The following is a 24,577-nucleotide window of genomic DNA, read 5'->3' on the forward strand; positions in this document are numbered from 1 at the left end:
TCATATTTCCTGGGTTAAACTGTCAGTTTGACTGCATTTTTTCACCTCAACCCAAACAGGTGGAATCAGTTGGCTCTCCTTTCCCTAGAGAAAGTATAATAGGCACAAAACACTGGCTCACCTATCCTAAACAACCATTCAATAGAACACTTAACCTAGCCTTCTACTATTTAGTAATTCATACCTCTGATGCTATATAGCACATATGGAAAATTAGTCCCTCAAAATCTAATCAATTTTGTGTAGCAGAAGAACAAAGATACCTTATTTGTTTGTTCCAACATTTTATTTTACAAATGCAAGCATAAAAAGAAAAGGCTCCCTTTTTCATAAATGATTTCGACTTCTCTGATGAATTACCAGATTTGATTTCTTTGTAAAACGCTTCCCACACTGTGAACATGAAAATGGCTTCTCACCGGTGTGGATTCTGAGATGTTCTAGAAGCCTGGACTTGTTCGTGAAACCCTTCCCACACTCAGAACACGGATAGGGCTTCTCCCCTGTGTGAGTTCTCCGATGTTCCACCAGATGAGATTTATTCTTGAAACATTTCCCACATTCAGAACATGGAAACGGCTTCTCCCCCGTGTGAACCCGAAGATGTCCAAGAAGATTGGACTTCTGGGCAAAACTCTTCCCACAATGAGGACACACAAATGGCTTCTCCCCGGTGTGAACTCGCTGATGTTCCAAAAGATTTGACTTCTTGGCAAATCCTTTTCCACACTGAGAACACAGAAATGGCTTCTCCCCTGTGTGCGTCTTCAGATGATTGACGAGATTAGATCTCTGTCCAAAACATCGACCACATTCAAGACATACGTGGTCATGTTTTAACAGTGCAAAGTCATGATGAGAATCTAATGCTGTGTATATTGTGTTGTCAACATGAGCAGAACTTTGTGTAGTCATGTGATTCCCATTAGTAGATAAACCTCTATGCATAGTGGGGTCATATGAGCAACCCAGGCCGTGAAGGGCTGGGTGTACATTTGGAGTAATTGGACTTTGTACTGGAAGATTTCTTAGGATGTTCACATCTTCAACCTCTGGATATAGACTTCGCTCCAAAGTATTGATCATGTGTCCATCTGCTGGAAATGAAACCAAATGAAGTTTATAGTAAAGGACGTCGAAAATCTGTAAACACAAAGGTAGTGTAACATGGCAATTATCAGATGTAGTGGCATTATTTCCTTAGCTCATAGACCCTGAGTGGACCATGAGACAACCCCTTTAACCTTTAAACCTGTGTACATTATATCTCTTAAGGCAGCTCTAAACTTGGCAGTCCAAATAGGAAATATACTACAAGAGCATCACAAGTTTACAATGACTACCCACCCTGCAGGCTACTAATAGGACAGCGGTGCTGATAAGTAAGATATGTAAATACCTCATTTAAATGGACTGTAATGCATTGTTCTCTACAGCTTTTTTTTAGCAGTGTGGGAGGAGCTTAGTTTTGGAAACCTTTGATGTAAGACAAAATTAATATACAACAAACTCCAATAGTGGCCTGGGAAATGATGTATCAAGGAAATGACAGCAACTGGATGGTGCAATATAAAAAATATCTAGAAACAGCAAAACCTCGACGATGTAAAATGTGAGGATCGTAGACACTTCGTAAAGCTGATTATTTATTTATGAATGATGTGACCATTTGATATGGATATGTGCCAATAACAGAGGGTTTAAACAAAAATGTAAAAAAATGTTGCACTACTCAAGAATAAAGTTAGAGGAGATGTCTCGAGGAAGCAGTGATTTTTTTTTTTTTCCCAATCCCCCTAATTAAGCATACATTACTAAGCCCCCCTGTAAATGACTTTCCTAGCTGGTTTGTACTTACCGTTCCAGCATTTCAGCAACTTATAAAAGTTTCCCCAAGATGGCCGCCGGCTCTTTCCCCGTCGCTCGCTGCAGCCCGACGTGCGCACTCCCGAGACGCTGCCAGCTGTGTCTCCATGGCAACCGGACGCCCCGCAGCCGCAGCCGCCGACCAGTCACCCACCGCCAGGCAGCAGGTAACCGGCGCTAGCCCCCGGCTCCCCAGCGCTAGACCCTCAGCCCAGGTGAAGGCCCCGGAGCCCAGCGCTGGGCTCCGGGGCCTTCACCTGTCAGTGAACATCACCCCCGACCCATCACTTACCCCCCTGGCCCAGCGCTAGTTCCCCCCGGCCTAGCGACAGCCCCCCCATCGCAGCGACAGCCCCCCCCGGCCTAGCGACAGCCCCCCCCGGCCTAGCGACAGCCCCCCCATCGCAGCGACAGCCCCCCCGGCCTAGCGACAGCCCCCCCATCGCAGCGACAGCCCCCCCCGGCCTAGCGACAGCCCCCCCATCGCAGCGACAGCCCCCCCGGCCTAGCGACAGCCTCCCCATCGCAGCGACAGCCCCCCCCCGGCCTAGCGACAGCCCCCCCATCGCAGCGACAGCCCCCCCGGCCTAGCGACAGACCCCCCATCGCAGCGACAGCCCCCCCCCGGCGCATCACAGCGGCGACAGCGACGACAGCCCCCCGGCGCAGCGGCAGCCCCCCCCGGCCCATCACTTACCTGGACGGCTTCTCCGGACGGCAGCTCCAGTTTCTGCACCTTCCTCTAACAGAGGAAGGTACAGAATGGCCGCTCCAGCGCGCTCCCGAGCAGTGACAGCTCATCTGCGCATGCGCAGAAGAGCTGTAGCGGGGAGCACACTGAAGCGGCTCGTGCTGAAAGGAGAAGACCGGACTGCGCATGCGCGTCTAAAAAAGCAAGCTGCAAGCGAATTTAGACGGAACAATGGAGACGAGGACGCTAGCAACGGAGCAGGTAAGTGGAATAACTTCTGTATGGCTCATATTTAATGCACGATGTATATTACAAAGTGCATTAATATGGCCATACGGAAGTGTATACCCCCACTTGGTTTCGCGAGACCACCCCTTTAAGATATAATGGGAATAAAGCTGCTCGCTAATAAGATAACGTGCCAGCTGAAGGCTCATTCAATTGGTTTGCGTTTAACAACAATTACTCACTTGGACTGATATCTGTAGAAAGTTCCTCCTTACATCGGTGATCAGCCATAACTTCCTCTTCTACTTTAATCTTGATGAAGTCTTCATCCTAAACAACCATGTAAGTGATGAAACCTCTGCCTTACTTGGTTTAATGTACAACAACGCTTTGGCATGTGGTAAGAGCCACGTTCTATCTACCTGGAGATCCTGTGGGATACTGCATTCTTCCTCTGGACAATCCTGGGAATGCAGAGAACATCTCTCTGGTGAATTTTTGTTACTGGTTCCATCTGAAAGAAGCATACACAATATACTTAGTCACTTTGTGTAAGTGATGATCGGATGAGGGGGTATCTAGCGGATCCTGAAAAGTTCTCCCTCCTTTACCCTGTGATGCAAGAGACTGGTGATTCTCCATTATGACGTCCTTGTAGAGATCCTTGTGGCCTTCTAAATACTCCCACTCCTCCATGGAGAGATAGATGGTGACGTCCTCACACCTTATAGGAACCTGACATACAAAATGATACAATCTTATCCAGAAATCTCCTTTTGGGGTTACTGAATAATGTCCCAGCAATCACAGCAGCGCTCACCTCCCCAGTCAGCAGCCGAATAATCTTTTTGGTGAGATCTAGGATCTTCTGCTCCTTGTCTCTTTCATGTATCAGTGAGCGAGATGAATTCTGCATAAGAGGGCTCTGGGACCTGCTCCATCTAGCCGATATGTGTGGTTCACACATGGATTTTATATGTTTACCTGATTTCATCATAGGTCCATAATTCTACCTTACCAAGCAAAAAATAAAATATACACAAAAAAGTCCTCAGTGCTCAGCAGCTGCCACTCCACAATCTACATCTCCAAAATCCCTCACCTCTCCAGTCAGCAGGTAGATTATCTCCAGAGTGAGGTTAAGTATGATATCAGTGGTATTCCTCGTTTTTTCACCCATCCTCAGAGAATCTGTTGGACCAAAAGAGGAATTCATTTGAACCACAAAGACTGTAAAAATCAGCAGAGAACAAGATTGAGCCATAATATGCCTGACTTATCTCTACTACTGACAGGGGAGGGGGGAGCAGTCCTGCTGTGACTACTGACAGGGGAGGGGGGAGCAGTCCTGCTGTGACTACTGACAGGGGAGGGGGGAGCAGTCCTGCTGTGACTACTGACAGGGGAGGGGGGAGCAGTCCTGCTGTGACTACTGACAGGGGAGGCGGGAGCAGTCCTGCTGTGACTACTGACAGGGGAGGCGGGAGCAGTCCTGCTGTGACTACTGACAGGGGAGGCGGGAGCAGTCCTGCTGTGACTACTGACAGGGGAGGGGGGAGCAGTCCTGCTGTGACTACTGACAGGGGAGGGGGGAGCAGTCCTGCTGTGACTATTGACAGGGGAGGGGGGAGCAGTCCTGCTGTGACTATTGACAGGGGAGGCGGGAGCAGTCCTGCTGTGACTATTGACAGGGGAGGCGGGAGCAGTCCTGCTGTGACTACTGACAGGGGAGGCGGGAGCAGTCCTGCTGTGACTACTGACAGGGGAGGGGGGAGCAGTCCTGCTGTGACTACTGACAGGGGAGGGGGGAGTAGTCCTGCTGTGACTACTGACAGGGGAGGGGGGAGCACTCCTGCTGTGACTACTGACAGGGGAGGGGGGAGCACTCCTGCTGTGACTACTGACAGGGGAGGGGGGAGCACTCCTGCTGTGACTACTGACAGGGGAGGGGGGAGCAGTCCTGCTGTGACTATTTTTAGGGGAGGGGAGCAGTTCTGCTCTGTCTACTGAAAGGGTAGGGGGGGAAGAGCTTCTTTGACTACTGAGAGGCCAAGAGGAAGCAGTCCTACTGTGACTACTGAGAGAAGAGGGGGAGCAGTACTGTTGTGACTACTGAGAGAAAAGGGAGAGCAGTCCTGCTGTGACTACTGAGAGAGAAGGGAGAGCAGTCCTGCTGTGACTACTGAAAGGCTAGAGGAAGGAGTCCTGCTGTGACTACTGAGAGAGAATAGAGAGCAGTCCTGCTGTGACTACTGACAGGGGAGGGGGGAGCAGTTCTGCTGTGACTACTGAGAGAGGAGTCGAGAGCCGTCTTGCTATGACTTCTAGAGAAAGAAGGGATGGACCAGTCCTGCTGTGACTACTGATAGGGGAAGGGGGAGCAGTCCTGCTTTGACTACTTAGAGAACAGGGGGAGCATCCTGCTGTGACAATGGAAAGTGGAGGTTTTGCGTTTGTGTATATATTATAATATAGATAGATAAATGTGGAATATATGTGTAAAATATATACACCCAATCAGAAAAAAGTAGCAAGAACAGAGGGTGGCATTTCACCAGCCATCAGAGGACATCCGATGGTGGCCAGTGTCAGGATTATCAGGAGAAAGTATTTTTTAATAACATGTTCTCTACCTGGGTGATTAAATTACGCTTGTGAAATGCCAGATATGTAGTACAATGCAGAAAATTATCCCTAAACTAATAATCCAATCAAACAGTTAAAATACTCCAAATATATATTATTGTACTCATTAATCCTGGAACAATTCATTCCATAAATACAGCACCAGAACCAAGCTCAGTACATGGATACAGCACAGGAATCAAAATCAATAAAGGGATACACTGTATAGTCAAATCAGTCTCTGCTGTTTAAGTTTGTGCTTCCCAATATGACCAGAACAGTGGTGAAGTATGATGGAGACGTTCGTTCACAAAGAAGAATGCTACTACCCATTATCACTCTACATTGATCCCAGAACTGATCAGAGGCAGCCAGTGGCATAATAAACAATGACATTGTGACTCACACATGATGTCATCTTTAATTAGCATTGTTGTTTTCTTCTCCATCCAGTCCAGACCAACATGACAACTTGTCCAGAACACAACTTGTCTCTTCAGGAGGTTGCCACACAGATGTCTTTGGCTTTTTGCTTCTTCATCTGTGTAATCACTATATTAAGGTAAACTTTTAATACTGCCATGTATGGTTTCCTGTAAATACTCTAACAATGCACTCACAGCGCCCCCCGAGTAATAAATAAGCTGCACTGTCCCCTTGTAGTTAATAAGTAGCCATACTGATCTCCTGTAATAATAGCCATAATGTCCCCTTGTAGTAATACACTCATTGTCAAAAAAAAAATCAAGCAGCTAGAAGTTGCCGGAAAGGAATGAAACTTGTGTGATTATAATGTTAGTAAGTGGTTACAACATCAGAACAAAGGAAAACGTATTCCGTAAAACTAAACACGTGAAGGGAGACTCCAGTACACTGTTGGGCCACCTGTGGCTTGGATGCAAGATGTGAAACAGACTAGCATGAAGGCACCAGGTTCCGTATGGTATCCTGCAGCATGACGCTCCACATTTGCTATAACTGAGCCTCTAGATTGTGCAAACACATAAGCTGGTGTTCAGATGGTCCCATACATGTTCTATGGGCAAAAAGTCTGGCGACCGGGTGGCCACAGAAGCGCGACAATATTGTGGAGACCTTCTTGTGACCCCCTTGAGTGTCCGGCCGAGCAAAATTCTGCTGGAAAATGCTGGTCTGGAAACCCTGCCATGAGAGGAACACATGTGGCTGCAGGATGTCCTGAACATATCAATGAGCTGTCATTGTCCCTCGGACCACTACTAGGGGGGACCGACTGTCATATGAGATGGTTCCCCAGACCATCACAGCAGCAGGTGGCAGTGTGCCGCTCTACAGCAAAGGCAGGATTGAGGTGCTTACCCCTAGATCTTCAGACATGAACACGGCTGTCGTCAGTGCACAAACTAAACCTAGATTAGTTGCTGAAGACAACCTGGTTCCATTCGGTAGCAGTCCAATATTGACGTTCACTACACAACTGCAGATGGAGGTGGCGGTGGGTGTCATAGGCAGTACACGTAATGGGCGCCGTGAAACCAAATATCCTTCAGCCAAGGTCTTGGAAATGGGTCTGTAACAATAGTGGCATATGCCTCGGGATGACAGACAATGAAAAAGTTGGAGCTGCTCAAGCTTGTTGGATGATCAGAAGATCCACTCTACTGGTGGTCTGTCGAGGGCGTCCTCAACCAGGCTGTCTTGTATGCATACCCTCACGCAACCACTGGTCCTAACACTGCATAATAAGTTTGGTCAGAATGACCCATGTGTTGGGTAATTCTTTGATACAACCAACCAGTTTCTTGCATTCCAATAATGCTCAAACTCTTAATTGGATGAAATCTCTTCTCTGAGTCGTAAATCCGTCTAGTGGTCAACAAGCTCTACACAAGCTGAAGGAGAGGTCACTACACACAAGGGGCCTCCGAGAGCCTCTTACAGACCAAGGGGAGAACCATTATTAGGGCCTCCGGTGACAAGACATTCATCTAATTACACCACAACTCAGTATTTACATATCTGCCTGAGATGGAACTGCATGCCGAGTTTTGCAGCAAAACGACAACTCCTTCTAGAGGTGTGATTTTAAAAAAAAAATTGTGTGGTAATAAATAACCATAATTTCCCTAGTAGGAATAGTTATAATGTCCCCTGTAATAGTAGCCACATTGTGCCCCATAGTCAAATAATAAACTCACTAACCTCCCCCACAGTCTTACAGCCCCTTCTGCCTGACATCTTGCACAGCAAAGCAGGCGACTCAATGGCATCATTGTGCCTGTGTCATATAAAAGGCTCCAGACGGTGAAGCAGGGAGCCTAGTGTGGCGTCCAGCAGCAGCAGCGCTGTCACTCCGTCCTAAAGTGGCGGGTACCATTAACTTCAAATTCAGTCTTAGGTCTCCGGCACACTTGCGTTTTTAATGCGCGTTTTTTTCACGCGATTGTCAATGTTAAAAACGCATAGATGGTGTAGTCTGCCCCCCTTGGGGTATTAGGAGGTTGACACATACAGCGCAGTCTGCCCCTCCTCGACCCCCTACAGTCTGGCTTCTGACCCAAACACTCAACAGAAACTGCCCTTACAAGGGTATCCAATGACCTACTGACAGCCAAATTGAGGGGCGATTACTCCCTACTGATCCTCCTCGACCTCTCCGCAGCATTTGACACTGTCGACCACAAACTCCTCCTCAGCCCCTATTGGACAAACCATTAGATTTGGCCTCCAATACCACCTGTATGCTGATGACACCCAGCTATACACCTCTTCCCGTGACATCTAAGCACCTTTCCTCCAAAACATCACTAACTGTCTGTCCGCTGTCTCTAACACCATGTCCTCTCTCTACCTAAAACTAAACCTCTCTAAAACTGACCTGCTGGTATTTCCACCCTCCACTAACCGACCTCCTCCTGACATCTCCATCAAGTGTGTGTCACCATAACCCCTAGACAACATGCCCGCTGCCTTGGGGTCATATTTGACTCTAATCTATCATTTACCCCCTACATCCAATCTCTGGCCCGAACATGTCAGCTGCACCTCAAGAACATCGCAAGAATCCGCTCTTTTCTCACTGTGGACACGCTAAAAACGCTTACTGTTGCCCTCATCCACTCCCGGCTCGATTATTGCAACTTGTTGCTGATCGGCCTCCCCTGCACCAGACTCTACCCTCTCCAATCCATCCTGAATGCGGCAGCCAGGCTCATCTGCCTGTCCAGCCGCTACTCGGACGCCTCTGCCCTGTGCCGGTCACTGCACTGGCTGCCCGTTAAATACAGAATTCAATTTAAACTCACTACCTTCATCCACAAAGCCCTCCACAGTGCAGCGCCCCCCTATATCGCCTCCCTCATCTCAATCCATCACCCAGCCCGGGCTCTCCGCTCTGCTAACGAAACCAGACTGAGCGCCCCTTTAATTCGAACTTCTCATTCCCTCCTCCAAGACTTCTCCAGAGCAGCAGCGGTCCTCTGGAACGCACTACCAAAGGCTACCCGAGCAATCCAGGACTCGCAGAACTTCAGGCGTGCTCTAAAAACGCACCTCTTCAGGGAGGCATACCGAATTCCCTAAACAAACCCCTCTGTACTCCGCCTGATAACATGCTCCCTGACCTACTGACAGCAATCCCTGCTAGCCGCCATCATAAACTGCCCCCTGCAGTCATACCGATTCTGCATCGCGCGGCTAAATGTCTGACCATTGCCTGTGTATAGCATCCCTCACTCTCCATACCGTGCACATCTCCAGCCCTTTACCTTCTGTATCACCCCATTACTTGTAGTATGTAAGCTCGTTGGAGCAGGACCCGCACCCCTATTGTTTCCATCAATTTATTACTATGTAACCGGGGTTCTGAAATGTCTGTACTTTTGTCTTTCTGTATCCCCCGTCTATGTAAGCGCTGCGGAATATGTTGGCGCTATACAGATAAAGATTAGTATTTTTAGAATGCGGACACAAACGGTGCAGTCTGCCCCTCCGGGGTATTAGAATGCGGGCACAGGCGTCACAGTCTGCCCCTCCGGGGTATTAGAATGCGGGCACAGGCGTCACAGTCTGCCCCTCCGGGGTATTAGAATGCGGGCACAGGCGTCACAGTCTGCCCCTCCGGGGTATTAGGATGCGGACACAGGCGTCACAGTCTGCCCCTCCGGGGTATTAGAATGCGGGCACAGGCGTCACAGTCTGCCCCTCCGGGGTATTAGAATGCGGGCACAGGCGTCACAGTCTGCCCCTCCGGGGTATTAGGATGCGGACACATACGGCGCAGTCTGCCCCTCTGGGGTATTAGAATGCGGGCACAGGCGTCACAGTCTGCCCCTCCGGGGTATTAGAATGCGGACACAGATGTCACAGTCTGCCCCTCCGGAGTATTAGAATGTGGACACAGACGTCACAGTCTGCCCCTCCGGGGTATTAGAATGCAGACACAGACGTCACAGTCTGCCCCTCCGGGGTATTAGAATGCGGAGACAGACGTCACAGTCTGCCCCTCCGGGGTATTAGAATGCGGACACAGATGTCACAGTCTGCCCCTCCAGGATATTAGAATGCGGACACAGACGTCACAGTCTGCCCCTCCGGGGTATTAGAATGCGTACAGGTGTCTCAGTATGCCCCTCCGGGGTATTAGGATTCGGACACAGGCGTCACAGTCTGCCCCTCCGGGGTATTAGAATGCGGACACAGACGTCACAGTCTGCCCCTCCGGGGTATTAGGATTCGGACACAGGCGTCACAGTCTGCCCCTCCGGGGTATTAGGATTCAGACACAGGCGTCACAGTCTGCCCCTCCGGGGTATTAGGATTCGGACACAGACGTCACAGTCTGCCCCTCCAGGGTATTAGGATTCGGACACAGACGTCACAGTCTGCCCCTCCGGGGTATTAGGATTCAGACACAGGCGTCACAGTCTGCCCCTCTGGGTATTAGGATGCGGACACAGACGTCACAGTCTGCCCCTCCGGGGTATTAGGATGCAGACACAGACGGCGCAGTCTGCCCCTCCGGGGTATTAGGATGCGGACACAGGCGTCACAGTCTGTCCCTCCAGGGTATTAGAATGCGTACAGGTGTCTCAGTCTGCCCCTCCGGGGTATTAGGATGCGGACACAGATGTCACAGTCTGCCCCTCCGGGGTATTAGGATGCGGACACAGATGTCACAGTCTGCCTCTCCGGGGTATTAGGATGCGGACACAGACGTCACAGTCTGCCCCTCCGGGGTATTAGGATGCGGACACAGATGTCACAGTCTGCCTCTCCGGGGTATTAGGATGCAGACACAGACATCGCAGTCTGCCCTTATGGGGTATTAGGATGCGGACACAGACGTCACAGTCTGCCCCTCCGGGGTATTAGGATGCGGACACAGACGGCGCAGTCTGCCCCTCCGGGGTATTAGGATGCGGACAGGTGTCTCAGTCTGCCCCTCCGGGGTATTAGGATGTGGACAGGTGTCTCAGTCTGCCTCTCCGGGGTATGAGGAGGCGGACACAGAAGTCGCAGTCTGCCCCTCCGGGGTATTAGGGAAGTAGATGTTGTAGCCCCTGTGTTACTTAAGGGGAAGAGCCATCGGCTGCCCCTCCTCTAATACTGGTCAGACGGGCTGCTGCTTCTGATACATTACCCACTGCCAGTCTCTGCAGAGTCTTCTTTGTGCCTAGTCCTCCTTAGTAGATGCTGAAGGACCTCTGATGATGTCACGCCCATGTGACCAGACACTTCTGTGGGAGGAGCCCTGCTAGAGTCTATTAGGAAGTAGTGACAGCTCAGGGGGCTTCACTGCTGGGGGCTCCAATATGAGGGCAGGAAACCTCCTCGAAACTACACCTGTAACCCCTTCACTGCTGGAAAGCGGACCGGTGCTGAGAGGGGGCAGCAACACAGGAGGACAATGAGGGGTTAAAGTATCATTCAATTGAAACAGTCAACTATACATAATACAGGGCTCAGTGTATAATGTGTCCCTCCTACTATATACACTATACATACTACAGGGCTCAGTGTATAATGTGTCCCTCCTGCTATATATACTATACATACTACAGGGATCAGTGTATAATGCGTCCCCTCCTGCTATATATACACTATACATACTACAGGGCTCAGTGTATAATGCGTCCCCTCCTGCTATATATACACTATACATACTACAGGGATCAGTGTATAATGTGTCCCTCCTGCTATATATACTATACATACTACAGGGCTCAGTGTATAGTGCGTCCCCTCCTGCTATATGTACTATACATACTACAGGGATCAGTGTATAATGTGCCCCCTCCTGCTATATATACTATACATACTACAGGGCTCAGTGTATAATGTGTCCCCTCCTGCTATATATACTATACATACTACAGGGCTCAGTGTATAATGTGTCCCCCTCCTGCTATATATACTATACATACTACAGGGCTCAGTGTATAATGTGTCCCCCTCCTGCTATATATACTATACATACTACAGGGCTCAGTGTATAATGTGTCCCCCTCCTGCTATATATACTATACATACTACAGGGCTCAGTGTATAATGTGTCCCCCTCCTGCTATATATACTATACATACTACAGGGCTCAGTGTATAATGTGTCCCCCTCCTGCTATATATACTATACATACTACAGGGCTCAGTGTATAATGTGTCCCCCTCCTGCTATATATACTATACATACTACAGGGCTCAGTGTATAATGCGTCCCCTCCTGCTATATGTACTATACATACTATAGGGCTCAGTGTATAATGTGTCCCTTCCTGCTCTATATACTATACATACTACAGGGATCAGTGTATAATGTGTCCCCTCCTGCTATATATACTATACATACTACAGGGCTCAGTGTATAATGCGTCCCCTCCTGCTATATGTACTATACATACTATAGGGCTCAGTGTATAATGTGTCCCTTCCTGCTCTATATACTATACATACTACAGGGATCAGTGTATAATGTGCCCCCTCCTGCTATATATACTATACATACTACAGGGATCAGTGTATAATGTGTCCCCTCCTGCTATATATACTATACATACTACAGGGATCAGTGTATAATGTGTCCCCCTCCTGCTATATATACTATACATACTACAGGGATCAGTGTATAATGTGTCCCCTCCTGCTATGTATACTATACATACTACAGGGATCAGTGTATAATGTGTCCCCCTCCTGCTATATATACTATACATACTACAGGGATCAGTGTATAATGTGTCCCCTCCTGCTATATATACTATACATACTACAAGGATCAGTGTATAATGCGTCCCCTCCTGCTATATATACTATACATACTACAGGGCTCACTGTATAATGTGCACCCTCCTGCTATATATATAATACATACTACAGGGATCAGTGTATAATGTGTTCCCTCCTGCTATATATACTATATATACTACAGGGCTCAGTGTATAATGTGTCCCCTCCTGCTATATATACTATACATACTACAGGGATCAGTGTATAATGTGTCCCCCTCCCGCTATATATACTATACATACTACAGGGCTCAGGGTATAATGTGTCCCTCCTGCTATATATACTATACATACTACAGGGCTCAGTGTATAATGTGTCCCTCCTGCTATATATACTATACATACTACAGGGCTCAGTGTATAATGTGTCCCCTCCTGCTATATATACTATACATACTACAGGGCTCAGTGTATAATGTGTCCCCTCCTGCTATATATACTATACATACTACAGGGATCAGTGTATAATGCGTCCCCTCCTGCTATATATACTATACATACTACAGGGATCAGTGTATAATGCGTCCCCTCCTGCTATATATACTATACATACTACAGGGATCAGTGTATAATGCGTCCCCTCCTGCTATATATACTATACATACTACAGGGCTCAGGGTATAATGTGTCCCCTCCTGCTACATATACTATACATACTACAGGGCTCAGTGTATAATGTGTCCCTCCTGCTATATATACTATACATACTACAGGGATCAGTGTATAATGTGTCCCCTCCTGCTATATATACTATACATAGTACAGGGATCAGTGTATAATGTGTCCCTCCTGCTATATATACTATACATACTACAGGTATCAGTGTATAATGTCCCCCTCCTGCTATATATACTATATATACTACAGGGCTCAGTGTATAATGTGTCCCTCCTGCTATATATATTAGACATACTACAGGGCTCAGTGTATAATGTGTCCCTTCCTGCTATATATACTATACATACTACAGGGCTCAGTGTATAATGTGTCCCCTCCTGCTATATATACTATACATACTACAGGGCTCAGTGTATAATGTGTGCCCGTCCTGCTATATATACTATACATACTACAGGGATCAGTGTATAATGTGTCCCCTCCTGCTATATATACTATACATACTACAGGGATCAGTGTATAATGTGTCCCCTCCTGCTATATATACTATACATACTACAGGGATCAGTGTATAATGTACTCCTCCTACTATATATACTATACATACTACAGGGCTCAGTGTATAATGTGTCCCCTCCAGCTATATATACTATACATACTACAGGGTTCAGTGTATAATGTACTCCTCCTGCTATATATACTATACATACTACAGGGCTCAGTGTATAATGTGTCCCCCCTGCTATATATACTATACATACTACAGGGCTCCGTGTATAATGTACTCCTCCTGCTGTATATACTATACATACTACAGGGATCAGTGTATAATGTGTCCCCTCCTGCTATATATACTATACATTCTACAGGAATCAGTGTATAATGTGTCCCCCTCCTGCTATATATACTATACATACTACAGGGATCAGTGTATAATGTGTCCCTCCTGCTATATATACTATACATACTACAGGGATCAGTGTATAATGTGTCCCCCTCCTGATATATATACTATACATACTACAGGGCTCAGTGTATAATGTGCCCCCTCCTGCTATATATACTATACATACTACAGGGCTCAGTGTATAATGTGTCTGTGTCTGGTGTGTGTGTTTGTCCTTTATGCGCTACTACACCATTCATCCGATCGCCATGAAACTTTGGGAAGCTGTTGAGTACACTCCTGGGAAGATTATAGGCATAGTACAAATATTCTACGATAAATGGCGCACGTGCGAGCATCGTCGACAGTTGCGCGCCCCCGCCCATCGTTCAATTTCCATCACTGCCAATAATTCTCCCACTTCCCAATGTCATAAAAACGTGAAATTTGGCAGGAGCATTGATTATGTCATAAATAGGAAAAGCTAATGGGTCCCAACTCGATTATTCAATTCTAAGCGCAAAACAATTAGCGTCCAAATTTTACGTACGGAATCTAATTCTCTCACTTCCTGATATATATAAATGAATGTCTGTCTGTCTGTCTGTCTGTCCTTTATGCGCTACTACACCATTCATCCGATCGCCATGAAACTTTGGGAAGCTGTTGAGTACACTCCTGGGAAGATTACTGGCATAGTACAACTATCCTACGATAGGTGGCGCACGCGCGTGCGAGCGTCGTCGACAGTTATGCCCCCCAGACAAAGATCGTTTGATTTCCATCTCAAGCACGAAAGCAAAAGGCATTACGAGCAACAGGATGCGTGTTCAACTACAAAATGATGCATCCGCCGAACGTTTCACAAGACAATTGCTGGATATTGAGAATGCTGAGGTAAAATGAAAGCTGTGCTGTGATTGGTTGCTATTTCTTATACTGCTGAGGTAACATGAAAGCTGTGCTGTGATTGGTGGCTACTTCTTATACTACTGAGGTTGCATGAAAGCTGTGCTGCGATTCGTTGTTATATATTATACCACTGAGGTAACATGAAAGCTGCGCTGTGATTGGTTGCTATATATTATACCACTGAGGTAACATGAAAGCTGCGCTGTGATTGGTTGCTATATATAATACTGCAGAGGTAACATGAAAGCTGCGCTGTGATTGGTTGCTATATATTATACCGCAGAGGTAACATGAAAGCTGCGCTGTGATTGGTTGTTATAAATTATACCACTGAGGTAACATGAAAGCTGCGCTGTGATTGGTTGCTATATATAATACCGCAGAGGTAACATGAAAGCTGCGCTGTGATTGGTTGTTATAAATTATACCACTGAGGTAACATGAAAGCTGCGCTGTGATTGGTTGCTATATATAATACCGCAGAGGTAACATGAAAGCTGCGCTGTGATTGGTTGCTATTTTTTATATTGCTGAGGCAGAATAAAAGTTGCGCTGTGATTGGTTGTTATTTCTCTTACTGCTGAGGTAACATGAAAGCTGCGCTGTGATTGGTTGTTATATATTATACCACTGAGGTAACATGAAAGCTGCGCTGTGATTGGTTGTTATCTAGATATATAAAAACGAATGAATGTATGCATGTCTGTCTTCGCAGCAACGCGCGACGGGTAAGCTAGTCTATATATATATAAAATTGAATGTATGTCTGCGTGTCTGTCTGTTTGTCCTTTATGCGCTACTACACCATTCATCCGATCGCCATGAAACTTTGGGAAGTTGTTGAGTACACTCCTGGGAAGATTATAGGCATAGTACAACTATCCTATGATAAATGGTGCGCGTGCGAGCGTCGTCGACAGTTACGACCCTCCACGTAGATCGTTCGATTTCCATCACTGCCACTAATTCTCTCACTTCGCGATGTCGTAGAAACATGAAATTTGGCACGAGCATTGATTATGTCATAAATAGGAAAAGCTAATGGGTCCCAACTCGATTATTCAATAGTATGCGCAAAAGAATTAGCGTCCAAATTTTACGTACGGAATCTAATTTTCTCGCTTCCCAATGTAATAGAAACTTGAAATTTGGCACGAGCATTGATTATGTCATAAATAGGAAAAGTTAATAGGTCCCAACTTGATTATTCAATTCTATGCGCAAAAGAATTAGCGTCCAAATTTTAAGTACGGAATCTAATTCTCTCACTTTCCGGTGTCATAGAAACTCAAAATTTGGCAGGAGCATTGATTATGTCATAAATAGGAAAAGCTAATGGGCCCCAACTTGATTATTCAATTCTATGCGCAAAAGAATTAGCGTCCAAATTTTACGTACGGAATATTATTTTCTCACTTTCCGGTGTTATAGAAACAGGAAATTTGGCACCAGCATTGATTATGTCATAAATAGGAAAAGGTAATGGGTCCCAACTCGATTATTCAATCCTAAGCGCACAATTTGGCATGAGCATTGATTATGTCATAAATAGGATATTGAGAATGCTGAGGCAGAATAAAAGTTGCGCTGCAAATTTTACGTATGGAATCTAACTCTCTCACTTCCTGATGTCATCTATATATATAAAAATGAATGTCTGTCTGTCTGTCCTTTATGCATTACTACACCATTCATCCAATTGCCATGAGACTTTGGGAAGTTGCTGAGTACACTCCTGGGAAGATTACTGGCATAGTACATCTATCCTACGATAGGTGGCGCACGTGCGAGCATCGTCGACAGTTATGCCCCCCAGACAAAGATCGTTTGATTTCCATCTCAAGCACAAAAACAAAAAGCATTACGAGCAACAGGATGAGTGTTCAACCAGAAAATGATGCATCCGCCGAAGGTTTCGCAAGACAATTGCTGCATATTGAGAATTCTGAGGTAACAAGAAAGCTGCGCTGTGATTGGTTGCTATTTCTTATACTGCTGAGGTAACATGAAAGCTGTGCTGTGATTGGTTGCTATATATTATACCGCTGAGGTAAAATGAATACTGCGCTGTGATTGGTTGCTATTTTTTATATTGCTGAGGCAGAATAAAAGTTGCGCTGTGATTGGTTGTTATTTCTCTTACTGCTGAGGTAACATGAAAGCTGCGCTGTGATTGGTTGTTATATATTATAAAGCTGAGGTAACATGTAAGCTGCGTTGCGATTGGTTTTTATATATTATACCACTGAGTTAACATAAAAAAGCTGCGCTGTGATTGGTTGTTATCTAGATATATAAAACGAATGTATAAATGTCTGTCTTCGCAGCAACGCGCGACGGGTAAGCCAGTATATTAAAAATACTACAGGGATCAGTGTATAATGTGCCCTCTCCTGCTATATATACTATAGGGATCAGTGTATAATGTGTCCCTCCTGCTATATATACACTATACATACTACATGGATCAGTGTATAATGTGTCCCCTACTGCTATATATAGTATACATACTACAGGGATCAGTGTATAATGTGTCTCCTCCTGCTATATATACTATACATACTACAGGGCTCAGTGTATAATGTGCTCCTCCTACTATATATACTATACATACTACAGGGCTCAGTGTATAGTGTGTCCTCCTCCTGCTATATAGTAACATAGTAACATGGTTCGTACGGCTGAATGAAGACAATTTCCATCTAGTCCAGCCTGTCTAACCTCCTGTTTTGTTGATCCAGAGGAAGGCAAAAAAAACCCAAGGCCAGAAGCCAATTAGCCCTTTTGGGGAAAAAAATTCCTTCCCGACTCCCTAATGGCAATCAGACTGTTCCCTGGATCAACCCCTAATAGTTCCTACCTGCCTGTATACCCGGATTAACAAATAACCTTAGATTTATAGCCTATAATATCCTTCCTCTCCAGAAAGACATACATATATAATATACATACTACAAGGCTCAGTGTATTCTATGCGCAAAAGAATTAGCGTCCAAATTTTACGTACGGAATGTAATTTTCTCACTTTCCGGTGTCATAGAAACGTGAAATTTGGCACGAGCATTGATTATGTCATAAATAGTAAAAGCTAATGGGTCCCAACTCGATTATTCAATTCTAGGCGCAAAAGAATTAGCGTCCAAATTTTACGTACATAATCTAATTCTCTCACTTCTCGGTGTCATAGAAACGTGAAATTTGGCACGAGCATTGATTATGTCATAATTAGGAAAAGCTACTGGGTCCCAACTCGATCATTCAATTCTAAGTGCAAAATAATTAGTGTCCAAATTTTACGTATGAAATCTAATTCTCTCACTTCCTGATGTCATTTTATATAAAGGAAACGTCGCATGGTTACCTCCACGTGGTGTTTCCTGGGTAACGCAGAGAACTATGCAAAATGGTGAACATATGTTTTTTCGGTATCTCTAAAGTAACCACGACTTCATAAGATTTTCCGTGTGAACACCAGATAAACACCATTACCAAATTAACTCGGACGAAGCCGGGTATATCAGCTAGTAGTGTGTATATAGCAGGAGAGGGACACATTATTCACTGAGCCCTGTAGTATGTATAGTTTATATAGCAGGAGGCGGCACATTATACACGGAGCCCTGTAGTATGTATAGTATATATAGCAGACCCCCCCCCCCCCACACACCGTCACTAGAGCCCTGGTAGTCAGATCCCTTCAGTCACCAGAGCCCCGGTAGTCAGACCCCTGTCACCAGAGCCCCGATAGTCAGACCCCCCCCCCGTCACCAGAGCCTTGGTAGTCAGACCCCCGTCACTAGAGCCCTGGTAGTCAACACCCCCCCCCCCGTCACTAGAACCCCGGTAGTCAGACCTCCCGTTACCAGAGCCCCGGTAGTCAGACCCCTCCGTCACCAGAGCCCTGGTAGTCAGCCCCCCCCCCCCCCGTCACCAGAGCCCCGGTAGTCAGACCCCTCCGTCACCAGAGCCCTGGTAGTCAGACCCTCCCCCCCCCCCCGTCCCAGAGCCCCGGTAGTCAGATCCCCCCCTCCCCCCGTCCCAGAGCCCCGGTAGTCAGATCCCCCCCTGTCACCAGAGCCCCAGTACTCAGAATCCCCCCGTCACCAGAGTCTCGGTAGTCGGATCCCCCGTCACTAGAGCCCCGGTAGTCGTAACCCCCGTCACCAGAGCCCTGGTAGTCGTAACCCCCGTCACCAGAGCCCCGGTAATCAGACCCCCAGAAGTCAGACCCCCGTCACTAGAGTCTCGGTAGTCGTACCCCCCGTCCCTAGAGCCCCGGTAGTCAGAGCTGCCCCCCGTCCCTAGAGCCCCGGTAGTCAGAGCTGCCCCCCGTCACCAGAGCCCCGGTAGTCAGAGCTCCCCCCCGTCACCAGAGCCCCGGTAGTCAGAGCTGCCCCCCGTCACCAGAGCCCCGGTAGTCAGAGCTCCCCCCCGTCACCAGAGCCCCGGTAGTCAGAGCTCCCCCCCGTCAACAGAGCCCCGGTAGTCAGAGCTCCCCCCCGTCACCAGAGCCCCGGTAGTCAGAGCTCCCCCCCGTCACCAGAGCCCCGGTAGTCAGAGCTCCCCCCCGTCACCAGAGCCCCGGTAGTCAGAGCTCCCCCCCGTCACCAGAGCCCCGATAGTCAGAGCTCCCCCCCGTCACCAGAGCCCCGATAGTCAGAGCTCCCCCCCGTCACCAGAGCCCCGATAGTCAGAGCTCCCCCCGTCACCAGAGCCCCGATAGTCAGAGCTCCCCCCGTCACCAGAGCCCCGGTAGTCAGACCTCCCCCCGTCACCAGAGCCCCGGTAGTCAGACCCCTCCATCACCAGAGCCCCGATAGTCAGACCCCCCCCCCCCACCGTCACCAGAGCCTTGGTAGTCAGACCCCCGTCACTAGAGCCCTGGTAGTCAACCCCCCCCCGTCACTAGAGCTCCGATAGTCAGACCCCTCCGTCACCAGAGCCCCGATAGTCAGACCCCCCCGTCACCAGAGCCTCGGTAGTCAGACCCCCGCCACTAGAGCCCCGGTAGTCAACCCCCCCGTCACCAGAGCCCCGGTAGTCAAACACCCCTCCCGTCACCAGATCCCCGGTAGTCAGACCCCCTCCCGTCACCAGAGCCCCGGTAGTCATACCCCCCGTCACCAGAGTCCCAGTAGTCTTAACCCCTGTCACCAGAGCCCCGGTAGTCAGACCCCTCCGTCACCAGAGCCCCGGTAGTCAGACCCCCGCCACTAGAGCCCCGGTAGTCAACCCCCCCGTCACCAGAGCCCCGGTAGTCAAACACCCCTCCCGTCACCAGATCCCCGGTAGTCAGACCCCCTCCCGTCACCAGAGCCCCGGTAGTCATACCCCCCGTCACCAGAGTCCCAGTAGTCTTAACCCCTGTCACCAGAGCCCCGGTAGTCAGACCCCTCCGTCACCAGAGCCCCGGTAGTCAGACCCCCCCCTCCGTCACCAGAGCCCCGGTAGTCAGACCCCCCCTGTCACCAGAGCCCCGGTAGTCAGACCCCCCCCCCCCTGTCACCAGAGCCCCGGTAGTCAGACCCCTCCGTCACCAGAGCCCCGGTAGTCAGACCCCTCCGTCACCAGAGCCCCGGTAGTCAGACCCCTCCGTCACCAGAGCCCCGATAGTCAGACGTCAGACCCCTCCGTCACCAGAGCCCCGATAGTCAGACCCCTCCGTCACCAGAGCCCCGGTAGTCAGACCCCCCCCGTCACCAGAGCCTCGGTAGTCAGACCCCTCCGTCACCAGAGCCCCGATAGTCAGACCCCCCCCTCCGTCACCAGAGCCCCGGTAGTCAGACCCCCCCTGTCACCAGAGCCCCGGTAGTCAGACCCCCCCCCCCCCCTGTCACCAGAGCCCCGGTAGTCAGACCCCTCCGTCACCAGAGCCCCGGTAGTCAGACCCCTCCGTCACCAGAGCCCCGGTAGTCAGACCCCCCGTCACCAGAGTCCCAGTAGTCTTAACCCCTGTCACCAGAGCCCCGGTAGTCAGACCCCTCCGTCACCAGAGCCCCGGTAGTCAGACCCCCCCTCCGTCACCAGAGCCCCGGTAGTCAGACCCCCCCTGTCACCAGAGCCCCGGTAGTCAGACCCCCCCCCCCCCTGTCACCAGAGCCCCGGTAGTCAGACCCCTCCGTCACCAGAGCCCCGGTAGTCAGACCCCTCCGTCACCAGAGCCCCGGTAGTCAGACCCCTCCGTCACCAGAGCCCCGATAGTCAGACCCCTCCGTCACCAGAGCCCCGATAGTCAGACCCCTCCGTCACCAGAGCCCCGGTAGTCAGACCCCCCCCCCGTCACCAGAGCCTCGGTAGTCAGACCCCCGTCACCAGATCCCCGGTAGTCAGACTCCCCCCCCCTCCCGTCACCAGATCCCCGGTAGTCAGACCTCTCAGTCACCAGAGCCCCGGTAGTCATACCCCCCCCCCCCCGTCACCAGAGTCCCAGTAGTCTTAACCGCTGTCACCAGAGCTCCGGTAGTCAGACCCCTCCGTCACCAGAGCCCCGGTAGTCAGATCCCCCCCTGTCACCAGGGCCCCGGTAGTCAGACCCCCCCCCCCCTGTCACCAGAGCCCCGGTAGTCAGACCCCTCCGTCACCAGAGCCCCGGTAGTCAGACCCCTCCGTTACCAGAGCCCCGGTAGTCAGACCCCTCCGTCACCAGAGTCCCGATAGTCAGACCCCCCCCCCCCCCGTCCAACACCAGAGCCTTGGTAGTCAGACCCCCGTCACTAGAGCCCTGGTAGTCAAACCCCCCCCCCCCCCGTCACAAGAGCCCCGGTAGTCAGACCTCCCGTTACCAGAGCCCCGGTAGTCAGACCCCTCCCCTGTCACCAGAGCCCCGGTAGTCAGTCCCCTCCGTCAACAGAGCCCCGGTAGTCAGACCCCTCCGTCACCAGAGCCCCGATAGTCAGACCCCCCCGTCACCAGAGCCTCGGTAGTCAGACCCCCGTCACTAGAGCCCCGGTAGTTAACCCCCCCCGTCACCAGAGCCCCAGTAGTCAAACACCCCCCCCCCCCCCCCCGTCACCAGAGCCCCGGTAGTCAGACCTCTCCGTCACCAGAGCCCCGGTAGTCAGACCCCCCCCCCCCCCTCCCGTCACCAGATCCCCGGTAGTCATACCCCCCCGTCACCAGAGTCCCAGTAGTCTTAACCCCCGTCACCAGAGCCCCGGTAGTCAGACCCCTCCGTCACCAGAGCCCCGGTAGTCAGACCCCTCCGTCACCAGAGCCCCGGTAGTCAGACCCCTCCGTCACCAGAGCCCCGGTAGTCAGACCCCTCCGTCACCAGAGCCCCGGTAGTCAGACCCCCCCCCCCCCCCGTCACCAGAGCCTCGGTAGTCAGACCCCCGTCACTAGATCCCCGGTAGTCAACCCCCCCCCCCCGTCACCAGAGCCCCGGTAGTCAGACCCCTCCGTCACCAGAGCCCCGGTAGTCAGACCCCCGCCCCCCCCCCCCCAAAGCCTCGGTAGTCAGACCCCCGTCACTAGAGCCCCGGTAGTCAACCCCCCCCCCCCCCATCACCAGAGCCCCGGTAGTCAGACCTCTCCGTCACCAGAGCCCCGGTAGTCATACCCCCCCGTCACTACAGCCCCAGTAGTCGTAACCCCCGTCACCAGAGCCCCGGTAGTCAGACCCCTCCGTCACCAGAGCCCCGGTAGTCAGACCCCTCCGTCACCAGAGCCCCGGTAGTCAGACCCCTCCGTCACCAGAGCCCCGGTAGTCAGACCCCTCCGTCACCAGAGCCCCGGTAGTCAGACCTCTCAGTCACCAGAGCCCCGGTAGTCATACCCCCCCCGTCACCAGAGTCCCAGTAGTCTTAACCCCTGTCACCAGAGCCCCGGTAGTCAGACCCCTCCGTCACCAGAGCCCCGGTAGTCAGACCCCCCCCCCCTCCGTCACCAGAGCCCCGGTAGTCAGACCCCTCCTTCACCAGAGCCCCGGTAGTCAGACCCCTCCGTCACCAGAGCCCCGGTAGTCAGACCCCTCCGTCACCAGAGCCCCGATAGTCAGACCCCTCCGTCACCAGAGCCCCGATAGTCAGACCCCTCCGTCACCAGAGCCCCGATAGTCAGACCCCTCCGTCACCAGAGCCGCGGTAGTCAGCCCCCCCCCGTCACCAGAGCCTCGGTAGTCAGACCCCCGTCACCAGATCCCCGGTAGTCAGACTCCCCCCCCTCCCGTCACCAGATCCCCGGTAGTCAGACCTCTCAGTCACCAGAGCCCCGGTAGTCATACCCCCCCCCCCCCCGTCACCAGAGTCCCAGTAGTCTTAACCGCTGTCACCAGAGCTCCAGTAGTCAGACCCCTCCGTCACCAGAGCCCCGGTAGTCAGATCCCCCCCTGTCACCAGGGCCCCGGTAGTCGGACCCCCCCCCTGTCACCAGAGCCCCGGTAGTCGGACCCCTCCGTCACCAGAGCCCCGGTAGTCAGACCCCTCCGTCACCAGAGCCCCGGTAGTCAGACCCCTCCGTCACCAGAGCCCCGGTAGTCAGACCCCTCCGTGACCAGAGCCCCGGTAGTCAGACCCCTCCGTCACCAGAGCCCCGGTAGTCAGACCCCCCCCCCCCCCCCCCCCGTCACTAGAGCCCCGGTAGTCAACCCCAGCCCCGTCACCAGAGCTCCGGTAGTCAGACCCCTCCGTCACCAGAGCCCCGGTAGTCAGACCCCCGCCCCCCCCCTCCAGAGCCTCGGTAGTCAGACCCCCGTCACTAGAGCCCCGGTAGTCAACCCCCCCCCCCCCATCACCAGAGCCCCGGTAGTCAGACCTCTCCGTCACCAGAGCCCCGGTAGTCATACCCCCCCGTCACTACAGCCCCAGTAGTCGTAACCCCCGTCACCAGAGCCCCGGTAGTCAGTCCCCGTCACCAGAGCCCGGTAGTCAGACCCCTCCGTCACCAGAGCCCCGGTAGTCAGACCCCTCCGTCACCAGAGCCCCGGTAGTCAGACCCCTCCGTCACCAGAGCCCCGGTAGTCAGACCCCTCCGTCACCAGAGCCCCGGTAGTCAGACCCCTCCGTCACCAGAGCCCCGGTAGTCAGACCCCTCCGTCACCAGAGCCCCGGTAGTCAGACCCCTCCGTCACCAGAGCCCCGGTAGTCAGACCTCTCAGTCACCAGAGCCCCGGTAGTCATACCCCCCCCCCCCCCCCCGTCACCAAAGTCCCAGTAGTCTTAACCCCTGTCACCAGAGCCCCGGTAGTCAGACCCCTCCGTCACCAGAGCCCCGGTAGTCAGACCCCCCCCTCCGTCACCAGAGCCCCGGTAGTCAGACCCCCCCTGTCACCAGAGCCCCGGTAGTCAGACCCCCCCCCTGTCACCAGAGCCCCGGTAGTCAGACCCCTCCGTCACCAGAGCCCCGGTAGTCAGACCCCTCCGTCACCAGAGCCCCGGTAGTCAGACCCCTCCGTCACCAGAGCCCCGGTAGTCAGACCCCTCCGTCACCAGAGCCCCGATAGTCAGACCCCTCCGTCACCAGAGCCCCGGTAGTCAGACCCCCCCCCGTCACC

General features: G+C 51.0%; 1 protein-coding gene across 1 annotated transcript; it reads right to left on the minus strand.

Annotated features, from left to right (window-relative positions):
- Nucleotides 1–273: 273 nt before the first annotated feature.
- On the minus strand, nt 274–11,097 carry LOC136588115 (oocyte zinc finger protein XlCOF8.4-like). Its single transcript, XM_066587090.1, has 8 exons — nt 11,031–11,097; nt 5,817–5,962; nt 3,888–3,976; nt 3,606–3,794; nt 3,397–3,520; nt 3,208–3,299; nt 3,028–3,115; nt 274–1,097 (listed from the first exon to the last, which is right to left on the minus strand). The coding sequence occupies exons 2-8, from the start codon at nt 5,857–5,859 to the stop codon at nt 328–330; spliced, it is 1,395 nt and encodes a 464-aa protein (XP_066443187.1). The 5' UTR covers nt 5,860–5,962; nt 11,031–11,097; the 3' UTR covers nt 274–327.
- Nucleotides 11,098–24,577: the final 13,480 nt, after the last annotated feature.

Source organism: Eleutherodactylus coqui, chromosome 13 (assembly GCF_035609145.1).
Source record: "Eleutherodactylus coqui strain aEleCoq1 chromosome 13, aEleCoq1.hap1, whole genome shotgun sequence".
NCBI lineage: Eukaryota > Metazoa > Chordata > Amphibia > Anura > Eleutherodactylidae > Eleutherodactylus > Eleutherodactylus coqui.

Bases quoted from the DNA above. Each gene is read 5' to 3' on its own strand.
- LOC136588115 (XM_066587090.1), bottom strand. From the start codon at position 5,859: ATGGAGAAGAAAACAACAATGCTAATTAAAGATGACATCATGT. The intron at 3,521-3,605 runs GTGAGCGCTGCT...TTTGTATGTCAG, and splicing joins TTCGGCTGCTGACTGGGGAG to GTTCCTATAAGGTGTGAGGA. The intron at 1,098-3,027 runs GTGAGTAATTGT...TTTCATTTCCAG, and splicing joins TTCTACAGATATCAGTCCAA to CAGATGGACACATGATCAAT.